Source organism: Camelus ferus, chromosome 3 (genome assembly GCF_009834535.1).
Source record: "Camelus ferus isolate YT-003-E chromosome 3, BCGSAC_Cfer_1.0, whole genome shotgun sequence".
Classification (NCBI taxonomy): Eukaryota; Metazoa; Chordata; class Mammalia; order Artiodactyla; family Camelidae; genus Camelus; species Camelus ferus.
Window position 1 is genome coordinate 93,807,240 of NC_045698.1, and position 19,431 is coordinate 93,826,670.

Consider the following 19,431-nt stretch of genomic DNA (forward strand, 5'->3'; position numbering starts at 1 on the left):
TCCCTAGTGTTAAGTCAATAAACAGTTTCTTGGCTTAGTAAAATATGCTTTTGTGGTTGGCGGTGGTGGCACAAGGCAAAGGGCAGTTCCAGCTCTGCCATTGTATTGCAGTGTGACCCTGGCCAAGGCACTTTGCTTTTCTGAGTCTCTGATCCCTCATCTTGAAATGTGAAGAGTAATAACATCTATCTGCCTTGACATGATGTCTGTGTCAGTGTCAGTGTCCAGGCAGGTGACCGTGTATAGGCAGGACACGGGCATAAAGCATGAATGATGAGTGGGAGATGAGACAAGCAAACACCCATTTCACAGGGGAAGCCTGAGGTCACAAGGTGGAGACCTTCCTGTGAAATGGGGCCCAGGAAGGATGGGAAGCCAGGTCCCTCAGCCCTCTTCATTCCCACTCCTAGGGTGGCTCTGCTACTCTTCTTGGGTCTGGAAGATCATTCAGGGCTGGCCCTCAGCTGAGAAGCAGGAGCAGGACATCCTGGGATGACCACAGACGCAGCCTGGGGTTCAGGTGGAGTGGTTAGTGGTGCTGACGGGGGACTACCCCCGCCCTGGGGGCAGCACAGGCGATCTGCTCATGGGTGACTGAGTGTGGAGGCCAGGTATTGGTAAACCACTGTTAAATTGGGGCAGCCCTCATCTGGGCACAGTTCCCATTCACTCATTCATTTGTTCATTCATCATACAACCATTTATTGAGCATCTACCATGTGCCAGGCACTGGATGCTGGGGACAACTGGCGTTGGGGCACACTGGACCTCTGTCCTCTGAGCCCAGCCTGGCCTGGCAGCCTGGCTTAGACCCAGCACCTCTGCCTTGCAGACCCTCATCACCTCTGTGGGGCAGATAGCCAGTATCGTGGCTTCCGTGCTCATCCTGTTCTTCGTCCTGATGTACATCTTCGCTATCCTGGGCTTCTGCCTATTTGGAGTTTCAGAGAGGGCTGACCTGGATAACTGGGGGAACCTGGCTTTGGCCTTCTTTACCCTCTTCAGCTTGGCCACGGTACTGTGTTTGGGAACGGTGTTGGGGGCAGGGGCCTCAAGAAGTGACTGCCTGCTGGTGTGAGTGTGTGGACATGCTGGGCCTCACATGGGGCCTCCCCCATGTTCAGGCACTTAGCTGGGCTGGCCTCCCAGGGCTAAGCACAGGCCAGTGCCCTGGCCAGGAGTCCATCTCTGTCTCTAATCTTATGATTCCCTAGAGCATTCTTATTTGTCTCACAGGGTTGTAAAACTTTCAAAAAGTTCTCAAAAGATAATTCATTTGGATTAAGTTTCATTTAGACATGAAACCCATGTCACATAGCCTTTTCGGGAACAGGCTGTCACAAATCCACCCAGAATAAGCCTGCATTAGCCCAAGTCTGGAAGTCTAGATTCTGTTGGACTGTGGAAAGACTCAAGACTTGAGTCTTTCCACAGGAGGACCTGGAAGAGAGGCAGTGTCTTTTTGGGAAGGATGGGAGACCTTTTGGAGAAGAGCCCTCAGGCCACCTTGGTCAGAAGTGCCCCTACCCTGTGGGGCCCTGCATCACCAGGCCAGCACGTGTTGCACTGGAGTCAGTGGATTAGGAACGTGTTGAGGGGCTGAAATGCAAATAGAACCAGGCTACTCCTCAGTGGGGCTGGGGCTCCCCTAGGGGAGCTGAGCATGAGGCCTGCCCCTCTGGGTCTTGGCACCAGCATACTGTGCTCTGCCTGAACAGGTTGATGGCTGGACAGACCTGCAGGAGCAGCTGGATGCCCGGAATTTTCTTCTGAGCCGGGTGTTCACCATCATCTTCATCTTGCTCGCCTCCTTCGTCTTCCTCAGTATGTTTGTGGGAGTGATGATCATTCACACTGAGGTGAGGTGGCACTTGTAAGGATGGGGAGGTGGGGGTAAGGTATGGCAGGTGGAGCTGTGGGCCCAGTCTCCAGGGAGGATCCTGAGCTGTCTCCCTCCTAGAGTGGAGGAGAGGTGGCCAGGTGGGTCCCTCCCTACCCCAGCCCAACTTTCCATGAGTCCGTGCATTCTCCCCACCTCATGTTGGTGGCCAGCAGGACAGGTGCTTGAGAAATCACTGCAGCTGCAACTGGCTGCTTGAATTGGGGGCTGGCCCCCAATGGGGGGAGGTCCTCCTGCTGAGGGGCCTGAGCAGCAGTGCAAGGCTGGAGGAGAAGGAAGATGGGGGGTGGGGTACGCAGTGAGGGCCCACACCTTCCCTCCATCCTCCCACCCTCAGAATTCCATGAAAAAGTTTGAGCGGGAGCTGACGCTGGAGAGACACACGATTCTGATGGAGGAGAAGCAGGCGATTCTGAAGCGGCAGCAGGAGGAGGTCAGCCAGCTGATGCAGACACAGGTAAGGGACCTCCACAGGCAGGCGGACAAGCAGAAGGATAGTCAGCGCTGAAGGACTGGTCAGAAAAAGGGGCCCTGTGGCCCATGTGGAAGGCAGGTGGCCTTGGACATCTGTGGCATTTGTTAAGTCAGGTACTCACCCCCTGTGCTTTTCAGAATCAGACTTTATTCTTGGCATTTTTGTATTTCTCCGAGCCTCTTCTGGTGTCGAGTGCTGTGATTTTGATATTTTTTCTCCTTCATGGGAAGAACTCCACTGCTGGGCCCTTTGCCTGGAGCACCCTTGTTCCTGAGGGTTCCCTGGGTGCCAGGCAGGCTGGATACCTGTCTGCTGAGTGGGTGAGGCCATAGAAGCCCTGACAGGTGTTACTAACTTTGGTTTTTCTAAACCAGAAGGAGAGTGAGCACAACAGGCTGGGGCTTTTCTGCAAGCTACAATTGTGAAGTGGGGCGGAAGCCTTCCCTTTTCAGCTGAGTGCTCTGAGCCCCCTGTGTTGAGCCCTGGGCGCTACCCCGTTTCCCCCCATGTGGCCAGTGCCTCCTTTTCAGCCTGCTCTCTGAGATGGAGACATCCGCCTCTCTCGATGTGCCCAAGGTTTGTCCAGAGCAGGGTGAAAGGCTAAGCCATGCTCAGGCTCTCACCGATTTCTGCCTGAGTCACCTGTCCTCATGTCAGTGATGCTGGCTCACCACGTGACCTCAGTCAGTGGGGTCCAGGCCCAGAAGGGGTTGGGGTGAACCTGTGATTAGGCTCAAGGCTCATCCTGGGACCAGGGTCAGGCCTCTGCCTGGGTGCCTCATGGAGGGTCCCCAGGTCTCTGTGCAGCCTGATCACCTCCTCCTCATTCTCATTCTCATTCTCATATTTATGCTCCTCTCTGTAGAAAAATGTTGACTATAGTTTTGCTGAGCTGGTGGAGAACTTCAAGAAGACCCTGCGGCACACTGACCCCATGGTCTTGGACGATTTCGGCACCAGCCTACCCTTCATTGATGTCTACTTGTCCACTCTGGACAACCAGGATGCTACCATCAGCAAGTCAGTCCCAGCCCCGCTGACCCTGGCCCACGGGTGCCAGGCCTTTCCTGGTCCCCAGGCTTCTTTGAGGGTACCCTGCGAGAGCAAGGGGGGCGGTGGCCGATGTGCAGGGTGGGTGGAACGAGGTCTTTCTTGGGGGTGCATGGGACTGGGCTGCTGTGTAGACAGGCCCATGGCTGGTGGGACTCTACTCCCCTGGCCCTGCCTAGTACCCCTGACCCATATTTTAATACTGGCTCCTTTGACTCTTCAGGCCCCTCCCCACTAAGCTCTTTTCAGAGGGCAGAGGAAAGAGCCCTGTCTTGACAAGACAGAAGCTGAGGCTCCTGGCCTGGTTCTGCCACTGCTTCCTGTGTGACTCTGGCCGGGTCTTTGTCTCTTTCCCACCTGTCACAGGAGGGGCTGATTCTCGGAAAGCAGTGTTTATGAAGCTCCGAGCTTGGCCTGGCCCTGGCCAGTGCTCAGTGGGAGTCAGCTGGGATCGTAACTGGCTGTTACTGCAGGAAGGGGAGGGACATGATTAGCCTGGTTTCTCAATAAAAGCCCTCCAGAGGGCTTCGTGGACTGGAGGAACTGAAAGGAGGGGACCTAGGATCAAGAGTGGGCCAGGCAGTGTCTGGGCACATCTGATCCCCTCACTCAGAGCCCAGGAGTCTGTTGTCTCCAGCTTGACCCTGTAGTGAAGTCATTTGCTCCTGGGGTCACAGGTAAAGTGGCAGACCCAGGTTTCCCACCCAGCCTGATCTGAGCCTGAAGTCCTTGCTCTTCTTTGACTCCACACCTGCTAGATGTGGCGAACATGCAGGGGGCGGGGCAGGGCCGGGTGCAGCCCACCTGTGAGCTCAGGCCCCCTTCCCTCTGTCTCCAGGCTTCAGGAGCTGTACTATGAGATGGTGCATGTGCTGAGGCTGATGCTTGAAGACTTGCCCCAGAAGGAGCAGTCGCAGTCCTCGGAGAAGGTGGATGATAAGTAGCTAGGTGTGGGCACCTAGGCACCAACGGTCTCACAGGCTGTGCCGGGTACCCATTAAACACAGGCTTTCTGAGTTGGCCTCTCCACAGTTGCTATGATCATGGTGTTTTTCCACCTTTGGGAGTTAGGCGTGGGTAGGTGCCCCTGGAGTCAGCCAGACTTTGGGAGTGGGGAGAGGAGGGCTCGAGACTCACCCTGGCCAGAGGCCACATCTAGAATCTATACAGGCTCCCTCCTCCCTTGATCCCAGCAGCAAAGACCCATTGGGCTTCTGGGGTAGCCACCTAAGGACCCCAGACCCAGAAGGACCTCCAGCTGTCCCATGAGAGTACATGGCTCCTTTGAACTTGGGTGGCCCTACTGATCTGGAAGCTCTGCTGGGCATGTCTGTGTGGGTGTCCCTACACCTAGCAGAGCCACCTCTCTCTCTGTGCACTCGCTGCTGTAGAGACACCCCCCCCCCCACTTTGGAATTCTCCTCTGCTTTTTCCTAGACTCACAGTGATGGTGGTGCCCACGGGGTGCCGCCTTGACTGGCAGGATTCTGTTGTGTGGGCAGGCAGCTCAGGGGGTACCTCATGCAGGGGCCAGGGGAGTGGCAGCATCGGGTACTTTGGTCCGCACCCTCCCTTTAGTTAGAAGTCTTCACTTAAAAGGTGGCATTTTCGTGTCATTCCTGGCCAAATGACTGCCAGAGTCACTAAGGTCCTGGCACCACCCTGGTCCAGCTATGATGGAGCCATCTGAAGGCCCAGGTGGGGCATGGCGGCCCTTGCTCCCAACTGGCCAGGGTCCCAGCAGTGCCCCCTTTGCTCCCATGGCTGGGAAGTGTTCCTGATGCCTGTTACCTTAGCAGTGCTGTCCTAGACAGAGGACAGATGAGTTCTGGGTAGAGCTGGTGTGTGCAGAAAGGCGCAGACCCACTCTGGGGAGTCAGGTCAGTAGAAAACATGTAGAATTGAGAATGACTGGACCAGAGTCCCCTGGGGGTGGTCCATGGTCTCCGGGCCTGGATGACAGCACCCCTGAGGCCAGGGGACAAGTGCCAGAGGAAACCTTTACTTGCTGTTTCATCCATCCATCTGATTCCTATTTCCTGAGCTGTGCTGGGTGCTGTGGGTTCTGTGATGAGAAATCCATGGTCTCATCCTGGCCCTCTTGGTGCCCACAGTTGTGTAGGGTGGAGACAGTCATCCAACCAGATATGATGAGAGAAAATTTCCCTCAGGACGTGATAGTAATTGTTTGAATGCAGAGGGCACATGTCTTCTAAGATGCTCAAATTATTTCCATTTGCAAATGTGCACACTCAGGACCAAATTGAGAATTGTGTGCAAGGGTGCCAAGAAGGATGGCTCTGGGGCGTGAGACCGATCACCATGCTGTGGGGGAGCTTCCGAGGGCAGCGCATGTGGCCTTGCTGCTTCCTGGGGTGGAGAGAACTTTGTGCCAGTGCCCTGGGAGGTAGGCCTGAAGTAAGTGGGGTATGCATCCAAGGCCTAATTATGAAGGGTTGACTCCAGGCTGGGGGCTTCTAGGGATGCTCTGGCAGGTGCAGCCCAGTCCACAGGCACCCAGGCCTCAGGCAGTGGCTCCGATTCAGGACTGGGACACAGCAGACACTGCCAGCTGCCCCACACTGGATGTGCCAGTGTTGCTTGGGGGATCTGAAAACACCTCTACCTGTTCTCACCCCAGAATCCTGGGAGTTGCCCTAGGCCTCTGGGAGTGAACAAAAGTTTAAAAAATTTCCTCAGAGAGATAAGTTAATAAGTACTATGGTTTTAGAGTCCAGAGACCTGGATTCCTTAATCAGGTGACCTTGGGCAAAGTGTTTGGTCTTTGGAAACCTCAGTTATTTCCTCTGAGAAATAGGTTGATTAAAGTGTCCAGCTATAAAGTCCAATGAAATACATGTGAGAGTGTAAAAAAAAAAAAGAAGACATAGTCAACTATTGTTCGTGCTTCCTGGCTGTCAACTTGACCTGTGCTGTGTGACCAGCTATGGTGGTGGGCTGTGCTGGTCAGGCGCTGAGAGACACTCGACCGACCAACAGTGAAGTGGTGGGGGTGAAATTATGGAGCTGAAGGCAGTAAGTGGAGGTCAGGAAGCTGCGGGGGTGGAGGGGTGAATGGGTGTCCAGATGGAGCAGCGTCGGATGAGCAGCTAGGAGGTCCCAGCAGGGAAGCCCCAGGCATGGCCGAGGGCAGGCTGCCTTTAAGGGCATGAGCAGAGAAGGCTTTCACAGAACTGAGAGCCGGAAGAGGGTGATGTGCAGAGGGCTGGCTCAGCGCTGCTGTCAGAACAAGCCAGTGGATATTTGGCGCCACGTCCCAAAGCAGCATTTCTGTTTGGCTCTCTTTGCCTGCAGAGCAAATACTGGCAGATTGGAATTCCCATTTGGGCTGTCACCAACTCAAACAGGCTTGGCTGAGGCTTTCAATTGATTTGCTTGGGGCAGAAGTGGCTCTGCTTGCCCAGGCCTGGCTGTGGAAAGCAGGACCCTCCTCCCTACCCCCCGCCCCAGGGTCTATTAGACTGCCCCCAAATGGCTCGCTCATCTCCATCCTGCCAGCCAGGTGGTTGAAGCTGCAATGGGATGCCGGAGACCTGGCCCTGAGTCTTCTGGTCATGCCCAGGGCTGCCCCCAGCTCTTGTAGGAAGGATACGGAATCCAAGGCTAGAGGTGTTTGGAAGGTGGCCGGATTTTTTTTTTTTTTTTAACTGCTTGTTGATTCTACCAGCAGGAAGCAGTCCCTATAAAATGGAAATCCAGTCAGTGACTGAGACTATAAGCTCTCCTCTTTATTCCAGCCAGCCCCTAGAACTCCAGTACTGAGATGCTGGAAACTGCACATCTTTATGTTTTCTTCCAGTGTGGTGAGACAGGACACCTACTAAGATGAACTGCCCTTACCAGGTCAGGCTTTGCTCTCAGCTCTATCTCTTCCTGTTTTGGTCTCTGCCCCTGGCCTCCAGTTGCCTGTCCTGCTTCATTGCCCCAGAGGCTCTCGAGAGAGTTGGTGGCTCTGAATTCCCAACCAGGCAACTCAGGAAGGAGGTGATTGTTGCTGATTCTAGCTGCGGGGGTTGGGAAGCAGGGAGAAAGGAGCTCAGTGGGATGGAGTGAGATTCATCAGCGCATGAGCCCTACTCTTCCCCACACTCTGTACCAGAATTTTGTCTGGACTTGGTCAGCCACATGCCGCACCTTCCCTAGCTCTGATTTTGCTTTAGGCTTGGTGTGATGCAGCCCTTGGAGGATGGGGGAGAGGCAGGGCTGCAGAGCTGGAAGGAAAGGGAACATTGAGCTTTCTTGGTTGGTTCCTGGCTTCTCTTCCGTGGTAGAGAAGCAGGGTAATGGGCAAGACAGAGAAAACTGAGAGACCAGCAAGTCTCGATGGACTACACCACAGGAGCCCGACAGGGAGGAAGAAAAGTAAAGGCCAAGGGCTGGGAGTCAGAAACATTGGACAGAGGCTCTGACCCACCTGGAGGGTGCGACTGGAAAGGGGACAAATGGGTGCAGCAAGTGTCCTCATAGGGTGATGACTGGAACCCCACTGATATTCCTTGAGAGGGGCAAATAGTGATGGGAATTATTTAAGATGATTTTTGGTTGCTGAACTGTGCCTTTGAAAAATGGAGCGCCATGAATAGATTCAGTCACCTGGGGTCTGGATTATATTTGGGTGACCTAAAGATGGCCCTGTGTAATAGGCATCTCTCAGGCTAGAATTGGGAAATGTTTAGAGGGCTTTACAAACCACTGAGTGAGCCCCCAGCTGTGATCTGAAGCCTCTAGGTGAAGTGCCCCTGAGGGTGGTTGGCACTAAGTGTGACCGGCTTTTTGCAAAATGAAACTGAAGTCTTAAAAGAAAGTGTGGAAGAGGCCAGAGGGGGAGGAAGAGTCTGTTCTTAAACTCTTGGGAAACTGGCGATTGATCCTAGCTTTTTTAAACTGGTGATGGGACAGTGACATCTCACAGCACAGGCACCTTGCTGCCCCACAGTTCAGCGTCCTGAGATCACAGCTGCCCCAACACCCTCCTTCCCCTGGGGGCCTTGATGCCTGGGATTGGAGCTTGAGATGAAAACGCCCTTCAAAATGTGCCACTGGGCCAGAGAAGGAGTAGTCCAAGCAGAGGTCAGGCTGAGGCTCTAAAGGGTATGGCCTCTCCTCTTTGTTGGCTGTGGAAATACCACTTTCTATTTTGTCAGTAGTTCTCATACTTTCACATACATGATTTGAATATTATAACAACATTTAGGTGCTTTCATTATTCCCATTAAACAGATGGCAAAACTGAGGTCCAAAGAGGTGATGTAACGTACCCAAGGTTGTCCAGCTCAGGGGGATGAACCAGGATTCACAACCAAGCATGTCTGACTAACTGCTCCGCTGTTACGCTGTGCAGCTGTCTTCTAAGGCACTGCCATCCCCATCTTATAGGTGGGCAAGCGGCACTCAGAGAGACTGTTGTTTGGCCAGGATCATCATTAGAGGGCAGAGTCAACATGTGAATGCAGGCCATATGTGTGCCCCTCTGCTCTACTTCTCACGGCAACCTTGTTCTTTCTTATCAAAGCTGTTTTTTAAACTTTAAAAATCAAGCCATGATTTCCTTCTGAGCAGGGTCTGCCTCTGGGAGGAGGGAGGGTGGCCCCTGAGATGGATCTCGTTTAGCCAGTTTGTGGAAACCTTCTTGCTGCTTGGTGGAGGCTCTGAAGTCTGCTGGTCCAGCAGCTCCTGGCTTGGCCCTGGGAGCCCTGGGACCTCCAGGGATGGGAGAGGGCAACAGGAAGCAATCAGTGTGTGCAGATGGGTGGTGACTGTGGTGCCTAATCAGGAAATTATAGCCTGGGCAGAAGAGGGGTTTGGCTCGAAGTCACCCTTCCCAGGGTTTGAGTAAAGCAGGCCCACGGGGAGGCGTGGCTGGTGGATGGGACACATTGAGCGGGCGTGAGCTCAGCAGGCAGGATGAGCCAGCCTTGTCAGTGCCGCGCAGAGCGGCCCCCACGCCCAGGAGGCTGGCCTCCTAGCTGGTGATATTGTAGTCTGTCCTTTCTGGGCCTCTGCCTGCTCCTGCACCCCATGATATCTCATCAGAAGCTGTGGGTTTTCAGATGGGACACTCTGGGAAGTTCTTGGCCCGAGATGGTAACATTTTACCTGAACCTTGAATGAGCAAGTGGAAAATGCCAGCCACAAAACAGTACATATGTGACACCATTTGTATTTAGAAAAAAAAAAAGAAAGAGAGAAAGCACACACACAAAGTGGCAGTGAGATATTTTTCTCTTTCAGGTGGCAAATATGATAGGTAAAACCTAGCACTGGCCAGGGTACGGAGATGGGCGCCCTTGTCCGCTTTTGGCAGTGCAAACACACACGTGGCCTTCTCAGAAGGCAACGCAGATTAGCTTTCATGTCCGTGTTCCTGTGGCCCAACAGTTCTGCTTGTGAACTCATCCTGAGGAGCCAGATGGCAAATGCACAGAGAAGCAGGGATATGGATGTTTACTGAGGCTGGTTGGGATAGAAACACAGTAAAAGAAATCAAGGAATTATCTAAATGCCCATTGGTGGGGAGACTGGTTGAATTAGTATGAAAAGTAGTGATTTATTGATAAGAATAGATGTTCTTTTTTTGGGGGGGTGGTAATTAGTTTTATTTATTTATCTGACTGGTGGCCCTGGGGATTGAACCCGGGACCTCGTGCAACCGAAGCACGTACTCTACCACTGAGCTATAAGAATAGATGTTCTTGATCTTATACATGTGATATGATATCCTTTATGTAACAGTGAGTGAGTGTATGGAACGTTTTGTGTCTGCACACATGTGCATGTGCTGAGGGATGTCTGGAAAGATAATCGTGCTAATAGTAGTTTGGCGGTCTTGACTTTGTCCTTACACTCTTCTGAACTTTCTGAATTTTGACAATCAGTATGTATTTTATAATCAGGAAAAACAACACAATTTTCATCTTGGAAAATATGTTAAGCAGTGTGTGAGCACGTGTGCGTGCACAGCTACACCTATGGTGGGTGGAAGGGTGTCCCAGCAGAAGGAACCTCGTACACAAAGGAAAGAGGGCGGGAGCTGAAAAGGGAGCTCTGAGAAGTTGGTGTGGCCAAAGCTGGCAGTTTGGGAGGTGGAGCGGGCGGGGTTGGGAAAGGACATTGGAGCTGATTCTGAGGACCTTGAGTACTTGGCTTGGCAATTTGGAAGCAGGGAAGTGACCTGGCCAGATTTGATTCCTGCTGCTTCTCTCAGAGTGGCTTGAAACCCCTCACCTGGCATTTAAGGCTCCTCTATTCTGTCTCCCCCTTCTTCTCCCCATATCCTCCAGGGTTCCCCTTACCCTGGCTCAGTCTCACCTCCACTCCTGCATACCCATTCCAATCTGCCTGTCCTTCAAGACTCAGCACCAGGCCCCCTCTAACAGGAAGCCTTCCCAGATTGTTCTGATTAGCCTTGATTTTTCCTTTCTCATATTCTCACCCTTGAAATTTCATACCTGACCTTAAATCAGACCTTAATTCTTCCAGAACCAGTTGAGGAGGGCCGTGGACTAAGAGGTCCTGCCCTAACACCTGGGTGCCAGTGATGGACTGGCTGACATCTGCCAGCTTTTGAGTCCTGATGGGGGAAAGAGGATAGGCAGCAGAGTTATTCTGAGTTACAAGCACAATGTCAAATGCTATATGACGTAGCTTTCACATTTATCCCATTGTACAGATGAGGGAACTGAGGCTTAGAGAGGTTATGTGGCAGTAAGTGGTAGTACTATGAGTTGAACCCAGGCTCTGTCTAACTCTAAAGCCCCGACTCTTAACTCTGATCTACTGGTCTCTGGCTCTTGCCCGCTGGGAGGCTGGCTGGGCTGGGCCTGAGATGGGGCCTTCCTATGCCTTGTTGCCCTGGGCCCAGTAGAAACAGACTTTAGGGTGGGAAGGTGATGCCATATCACTCAAGTGGTAGGTCCTGATGCACTGGAGGATCTCGGGGCAGTGCAGCATCTCTGCTGAGGCCTTGAGGGTGCCATTATCCCCAGTGAAATAAAGCAAGGGATTTCCCTGGGAGGCCAGCTGGCAGGGGTACTGGATGGGTATCTGATGGGGAGGAGGCTGGGCATGTTGACCAAGAATGAGCTTTCCCACTCAGAGATTCTCCAGTGATAGGTCAGTGAGATGGTAAAGGACAGTTGTGCCTCTGAAGCAACAGCCCATCTGAAAGCCTGACATACTGTTCACATCCATGGTCTCTTCAAACCCTGACAGCACACAGGCAGGCAGGCGGGTCCAGTGCCCACTAACGGAAGAGGAAACTCCGGCTCTGTGACGCCAGGCCCCAGGGAGGAGCCCCACCCAGGGGTAGAATCCAGAGGGGCTCTGGCCTCACCCAGGCACCTCGCTCAGCATAGGCTCAGTGGGCGTTCTTGCCTTGATGGGCTGGCCAGTCTCTGTGAGCCTGAGGTGCTGCCCGGGAGTGGTCGCAGTGGGGACTGTGGGAGAAGCGAGAAGTTTTGGAGCCGTGGGCACCAAGCTCAGGAGAAACTGGGTGTCCATCATGAACTGTGTGTGTCTATATTCAGTCCCATCCTCCGTGACTCAATAGGAGTGGCAGTTTGGGGGAGGAAGGAGGGGTCCTTGGCCACACCGGTGTATGTGTATGTGTGTGTGTTGTTTAAATATACCCTTTATTAGACTAGGTTTACCCAAAGGAAGAGAGGTGTGTGCATGAAAAGGCTGGAGTAAGGGTGGGGATCAGCATCCATCCCAGCATGTCCTGGAAAGTTCCCAGAGAGGCCACAGGCGGGAACATTTTGGGGAAACCCTTACCGGCCCCGCCACAGCCTGGCAAGCGGCAAAGTGGCTGGCTGCTTTGTGGCTGCAATGTCTTGGAGGGTTTGCCAAGCACTTTACGTGAAGTCACTGGGAGATTAAGCTCTTGGTTCAATTAAATGGGTTAATATACGTTGTCTGATTCTGATAAATACTAATGATATAATGTGATAATGGTGGTAATGGTGCTCTTAGCTGTGATTATCACACGTGCCGCACTGTCCCAGGCACGGAGGGAGGTGCCGCTCACATTCCCGCACACTCAGGCCTCATTTTCCACTCATAAAACCCTATTCTTCAAAGCTTTTCCAGCCCAACTCCCTATATCCATTTTCGGGACAAATTACCGACACTTAAAAAAAATTGGTCCATTTTGTGTAAAAGCCAAGTCCAAATTACTGTTACTTTCCCCTTTATGTTTTGAATTTCAAAAAGAGAAAGGGTGGGGAGCCAAGGGGGACACAGGGAATGGAGAGCGGAGGAAGAAGGGGGAAAAGGGAGAAGAGTGTATGAACGAAGAAGGAAAAAGCAAGCCTTCTTTTGTTTCAGTAAAAATGTATTTCTGGAATGATGTTTCAGTTTACTCAGGCAGAAAAATTAGAAATAGTGTACTTATTAAACAGGCTAAGTAAGCATGACTATTTTTAGTCGTGTAGTAAAACCTGGGTAATTTGGACCTTTTTAATAAAGATTCCATGATCATGCTGGCTGGCAGGCACACACAGTACGTGTGCGCGCGCGAAAGCAAGGTAAGAGTGCAAATGGGCTGCTGAGTTGGAGGAATGGGAGGGCGAGGGGCGGGGGCAGCAAGGGGACAAAACAGAGAGGGCTGGGCACCTGGCTTCTGAGAGCCATTTTTAAACTGAGTTCTCTCTGCTTTGCAATAAAAGTCATTACACATTCTTCTTCTCTCTGAATGTTCCTCTTGAAACCTCCTAATTTGACATCTGTCTAAAGAAGAATGTATTTGAAAACAGAAGTTGCACTTCTGTAAAAATCTGTAAAGGTTCACCTGACACCTGTCACGCTGGCCTGCTCCCAAATGAGGCTGAATCCGGGGGTTCACACATCATCCCGGGGAGGTGATGACTGCCCCCTCTGGGGTGAGGACAGGGACTTGCAGGCAGAAGGGCACTCCCTGTCGTGCCGATCACAGATTTTTGTATTGTTAAAATAATATTTAGTGTTTCATTTCATCATGACAAAAGTAATACATGCTCAGTGCAAAAAACTTGGAAAGGAAAAGTGAAAAAAAATCCCTCATTTCCCACCACCCAAAGTTGGTGCACATTCAGAAGTTTCTTTGTGCACATATAAAAACAAAAATTGTGCTGTGCTTATAGAATGTTTGTAGCTTGCCTTGTTTAGTGTTTTGACAGAGAAGCTTAGTTTAAAAGAAAAAGGCAATGGTGAAAGAATTATTTAATTTTATGCTAAACTTATAGAGAAACGCCATCCGCCTTAGTGGTTCTCTCTTGGCCACATGGTAGACACTCAGTAGGAGAAGTGTCCTTGATGAGGTCCCACTGCTAGGCTGCATGGATGGGTGGAGGATGGGATGAAGACCACGTGGGGATTTGGCTGTCACTAGGGCCTCAAAGGGTACTAGCTAAAGAGGGCTGTAGGGAAAAGGTTTCCAGCAAGCAGCAGACCAGCTCTGGTAGTGCGTTAGCCCCCAGGCACTGGTCTCCAAATGCCTCTCTGGATAAGGCAGAGGCATAAACACAATTACATTTTTAAAGAAAAGTTGTGGTAAAATATACGTGACTTGAAATTTACCATTTTAACCTTTTAAAAGTACAGAGTTCAGTGATATTAAGTATATTCATATTATTAGGCAATCATCACCATTATCCATCTCCAGAACTTTTTCATATCCCAGAATGAAGCTCTGTACCCATCAAACACTCCCCACTCCCCTCCCCTCCCTGCCTCTGGCAACCACTATTCTATTTTCTGTTTGTATGAATTTGCCTATTCCAGGAACCTCATATCAGTGGAATCATAATAGTTGTCCTCCCTTTTGTGTCTGGCTTATTTCACTTAGTACAATGTCTTCAAGGTTCATCCATGCTGTAGCGTGCGTCAGAATTTCCTTCTGTTTCAAGGCTGAATAGTATTCCATTGTGTGCACATACTACATTTTGTATATTCGTCTATTGATGGACTTGAGTTGCTCCTACTTTTAGGCTCTTGTGAATAATGCTGCAATGAACATGGGTATACAAATATCTGTTCTAGTCCCTGTTTTTGTTTCTTTTGGGTATATATCCAGGAGTGGAATTTTTGGATCATATAATAATTGTTTAATTTTTTAAGGAATCACTGTACTGTTTTCCACAGCAGCGGCATCATTTTACATTCCTACGAGCAATGCACAAGGGTTCTAATTTCTCCACATCCTCACCAACACTTGTTATTTTGTTTGTTTGTTTTGGGTAAGAGCCATCTAATGGATGGGTAGTGGTTCTCATTTTGGTTTGATTTGCATTTCCCTAAAAACTAGTGATGTTGAGCATCTTTTTGTGTGCTTATATACCACATCTTTTTTATCCATTCATCTGTTGATGGACATTTAGTTTGCTTCTATGTTTTTTTTTTTTTTAGTGAAAAATTTTTAATGCATCTCAATAGTATTTGTAGTGCATTACTTTTAGAATAACTTGGGATATCTTTTCAGAACATTTCATCATTCAAAAATTCAAATGTGATGTGAAGAAAGTATCCTGGTAAAATCCAGAACCAGAAACTGAAAGACTGGAAAAAGCTTCAAAATGTCAAAAAAGGGTTGGAGGAGGGTAATAGCTCAGTGGGGTAGTGCATACTTAGCATGCATGAGGTCCTGGGTTCAATCCCCAGTACTTCCATTAAAAAACAAAATGTTAGCCACTATATATAAAAATAGATTTTAAAAAGGTTACTTCTGTATAGCACAGGGAACTATATTCAATATCTTGTAATAACTTTTAATGGAAAAGAATATGAAAACGAATGTATGTATGTATATGCATGACTGGGACATTGTGCTGTATGCCAGAAACTGACACATTATAACTGACTGTACTTCAATAAAAAAAATTTTAAAAAATAAAGTCAACCTGTAAAATATCAAAAACAAACAAACAAACAAAACAAAGTAAAAAAATTTCTTGTATTAAAATGGAAACTTAAAACTTGGATGGTCAAAATCTTAAAAAATTTTTTTTTATTGAAGTGTAGTTGATTTACAATGTTAGTTTCAGGTGTACAGCAAAGTGATTTAATTATACATGCATGCATGTTTTCTTTCCAGATTCTTTTCCATTATATGTTATAAGAAATTGAATATAGCTTCCTGTGCTCTACAATAGGTCTTTTTTGTTTATCTACTTATATATAGTAGTGTGTGTCTGTTAATCCTCAACTCCTAGTTTATCCCTTGCCACCCTTTCCCCTTTTGTAACCAGTCTGTTTTCTATGTCTGCAAGTTTGTTTCTGGTTTGTAAATAGAATTTGTATCATTTCTTCTTAGATTCTACATATAAATGATATCATATGATATTTATCTTTGACTTACTTCACTCAGTATGATAACCTTTAGATCCATCCATGTTGCTAAAAATGGCTTTACTTCATTTTTTATGGCTGCCTAGTATTCCATCGTGTGTGTGTGTGTGTGTGTGTGTGTGTGTGTGTGTGTGTGTGTGTGTGTGTGTGTGTGTGTGTATACCGTATCTTCTTTATCTGTTCATCTATTGATGAACATTTAGGTTGCTTCCATGTCATGACTATTGTAAATAGTGCTGCTGTGAACATTGGGGTGCATGTATCTTTTCAAAAGAGCTTTCTCTGGATACATGCCCAGGAATGGGATTGCTGGATAGCATGGTTAACTATTTTTAGTTTTTTAAGGAATCTCCATACTGTTTTCCATGGTGTCCTTTGTCCATTTCTTAATTGAGTTTTTGTTGTTGTTGTTGTTGTTGTTGTTGAGATACACTTTTAAAAGCAGTGCTGAGAGCTGCCTGTGCTAAGAGGGAGGAGTGAAGGGGTGAGAGGAGGAAGGAAAGAAGCAGGAGAGGAGAGAAAAGAGTGGGGAGAGGAGAAAGGGCCAGGATATGTCTAGTGGAGTGAGGGCTAAGGGAACACAGCCCTTCAATTCTTCTTTTCAGTAAATCTTTATTGAGCACTGACTGTGTGCAGACACTTTTCCAAATATTGCCATCCACACCTGTCTGTCTCTCCATCCTGGCTCTCAGGGGCTCCAGTGGCCCTTCCCAACTGCTAGTGCTCTGCCTCCAGGAGGCTGTGCTCACAGAAGTGGGGGCCTGGGACCTTTTTACTTTCTCCCAGAGCACAGCTGAGTTCAGTCTCTGGACATGAGTTATAATTTTTTAGCTCCCTGCCCCCAACTCTCCAGTTCAGTATAGATGTGATTCACATCAGGAGTGGTGGGAGCACAGACCCTGGTCAGAGGGCCAGAGTGCAAGTCCTGACTCTGTTCCACAGTAGCTATGCCTTCTCTGGTGAGCTATTGATTCTGAGCTCCGGTTTCTTCCAGTGTAAGGATAACAAGCCCCTCCCCGCCAGGAGGAGCAAATGCTGCAGTTCTTATAAAGTGCTTGCATGGTGCCTGGTGCTCAGTAAGGGTCTGACATAGCTATTGATGAGATAACACAAAAAGAAGTGTTCAGGCATCTTCATCCCATGTTGCAGTCAGCCCTTAGAGGAGAATTCTTGAGTGAGTGCCCCTCCACTCCCGAGGCTCATCTCTCTGAGTATCAACTGGACCTTCGCATCTGCCTCTCCCCAGGTGCCGTGGACAGCAGGAATTGGGCCTGGTTCCTCTGGGTCTCCCAGGGTCTGGCCCATGGAGTGTGGTGGGAAGACCCAGCCACAGGACAACAGGCTGGGTTAATGAGGTTCCAAGTCTAGGATAGTTCCCCGGGTGGGATGGAGTGGGGAAGGTAGGGCAGGTGGGGAAATCAGTAGGAGTGTCAATCATGATTTACATTCATGGCACCCAGCAAAGCTGGAGGGAAAACCAGGTTGGGCCCCGAATGATCTTTTCAGAAATGACCTGTTGAGAAACTTAGAGGGAATGAATTAATGTGGAAAGTGGGGAACAGGGTCCTCAGGTGGAGAGGCAGGACATCTCACAGTAGTAGCAGCAGCAGCAGCAGCAGTAGTAATACCACCACCACCATGAATAATAACCATTTATTGAGCACTTACTATACACCAGCACCACAACTAATACTTTGTGTGCATTATCTCATTTAATCCTTTTAACAGCTGTGTGAAGTGGTTGTTGTTACTCCCTTTTACTGAAGAGGAAATAGGCTCAGAGACCTTAATTAAGTCTCTTGCCCAAGGCAACTCAGAGGTGGGGCCAGGACTCGAATTCTTGCTCTCAGAGACCACCCCAAGGGTTCCTGTGGATGCTAGAACCAAGTAACTGGCCCAGGAAATGGGGAGGTCCCTGGGCAGAAAACCACTTTCCCATACTGGCCGTCTTGGTGACTGAGGCCCCACTGCTATTTCACTGGGGAACTGAAGGTTCACATGGAGCTACCTCCAGGCCTGGACTCCCTGGGCATTGCCCCCTCCAAGGCAGCTCTTCCAGTTAGGATCTCTCCCTCCTTTCCAAACTCAGATGACTCTGGTGGCCCAGAGGGAAGCCTGCAGCCTGGTCGGGGCCATAAAGCTAGGGGAGGTGACTCTGTTCCTCTCCCCTAATGACCAGGCACTCCAGGGGCTGTGCACAGTGACTCACCCCACTCTCCTTTGGTGCCCACAGTGCCTGCAAACCAGTGCTGAGCACCAGCCTCTTGCCCTCCTATCCCTAATTCATGGCTTCTCTAAACCTGCAGCAGCCCCCTGGGTTTCCTTTTGTCTGGACCAGGTAAGAACCAATCTGCTCTTCTGTTTCCTGGGAGCTAGTCCAGTGCTGCCAGCAGAAATTACCATCTCTTCAAGATCAGACACTCTCCTTCCCATGTGGCTGCTGGTGCTTAGCATGGGGCAGCCCAGGGCAGAAAGTAGAGTGGGGAGTGACTGGGTTTGAATCCACTCCATCACTTCCTGCTGTGTGACTTCTTTAAGTCTCAGGGGCTTCATCAGGGAAGGGATAAAGAGGCTCTTTCTCTAGGGCGGTTGTGTAGGTAAGAGGGCTCACCTATGAGAAGCGTATACTTAGCAGAAGGTACTGGACCCCGGAGGGCTCAATAAATGGTGGTGCTTGTTGCTGAAGACAGAGATGGCACCACCTCCCCAGAAAAGCCTTGCCTGACCATCCTGTTTGAAGCAGGACTTTCATTTTTTCTTACTCACAGCACCCTGTTCTTTTTCTTCAAAAGCACTCAGCTCAGTTTGTAATTATGTGTGTTTGTTTACTTGTCCACGAGAGCAGGGACTGTGTCTGTTTTCCACTTCTCCATCCCTCGCAGCAAGGGCAGGAGCACAGTAAATGCTGAGAGAATGAATGACACCCCCTCCCCAGTCTTCAGGCAGAGCAGGACTAGGACTTTCTGCCTTTTCTCAGAGGACTTGGCTTTCAGGGCCCCGTATATTCCTCAGCCCACCTCTGGAGATGACCTACAGCTGGTGCAGCTGGGAAGGGCTGGATACTATCTGCAGCCGCAGTTAGTCAGAATAGCTGGGTGGGGCGCACGGCTGGGTCTTACACTCACCTTGCTGGCCACGGTCCTTGGTGGATGGTAGGGTCATTACGGGACTGCTTCTGCCCTTCAGCCCAGCTGCAGCTGTTTGGCCTGTGGCTCCATGGCCACATTAAGTCTCCACCAGAACCCTTCTTCGGCTTTCCTCTCACCTGAGGCTGGGCCTGACTTTCAGAGAGGCCTCTCTGCCTCCCACTTCCCTCCAGTCCCACCTCCTTCCAGGTCTCCCCTGCCTCCTGCCCTCAGTTGAGACTAGGGCCCCCTGGCCTTGGCAGATGTGTGAGGCTGGGGGAGGCACTCTGAGTCCAGATGTGATTGTGTTTATGTTTCCAGAGAGTGAGGGGTCGGAGCTCTGGACTGGAGCTGTTGGGGGAGGGGTGGTCTGGCTGTGGCCCCCTGCCCCAACCTTCCCTCCCCCCACCTCCCTCCTCCAGCCTGTGTATCTGGACCTGTCCCTCTCAGAACCCAACACTCTTAAGTCCTACAGCTTCAGGCTGGGCCATCCTCCAGGAAGGACCCCTCCTCACTTCTCATCTGAAGGTGAGAAGGCC

General features: G+C 50.2%; 1 protein-coding gene across 1 annotated transcript in view; it reads left to right on the forward strand.

The window, feature by feature from the left end:
* The window catches only part of CATSPER3 (cation channel sperm associated 3), a 36,524-nt gene extending 32,155 nt beyond the window's left edge, over positions 1-4,369 (forward strand). The window contains exons 4-8 of the mRNA XM_032476786.1: positions 833-1,015; positions 1,719-1,859; positions 2,238-2,357; positions 3,241-3,395; positions 4,264-4,369. Coding sequence (XP_032332677.1) covers positions 833-1,015; positions 1,719-1,859; positions 2,238-2,357; positions 3,241-3,395; positions 4,264-4,369 — 705 coding nt within the window. The remainder of the gene's footprint in view (positions 1-832; positions 1,016-1,718; positions 1,860-2,237; positions 2,358-3,240; positions 3,396-4,263) is intronic.
* The last annotated feature ends 15,062 nt before the right edge of the window (positions 4,370-19,431 follow it).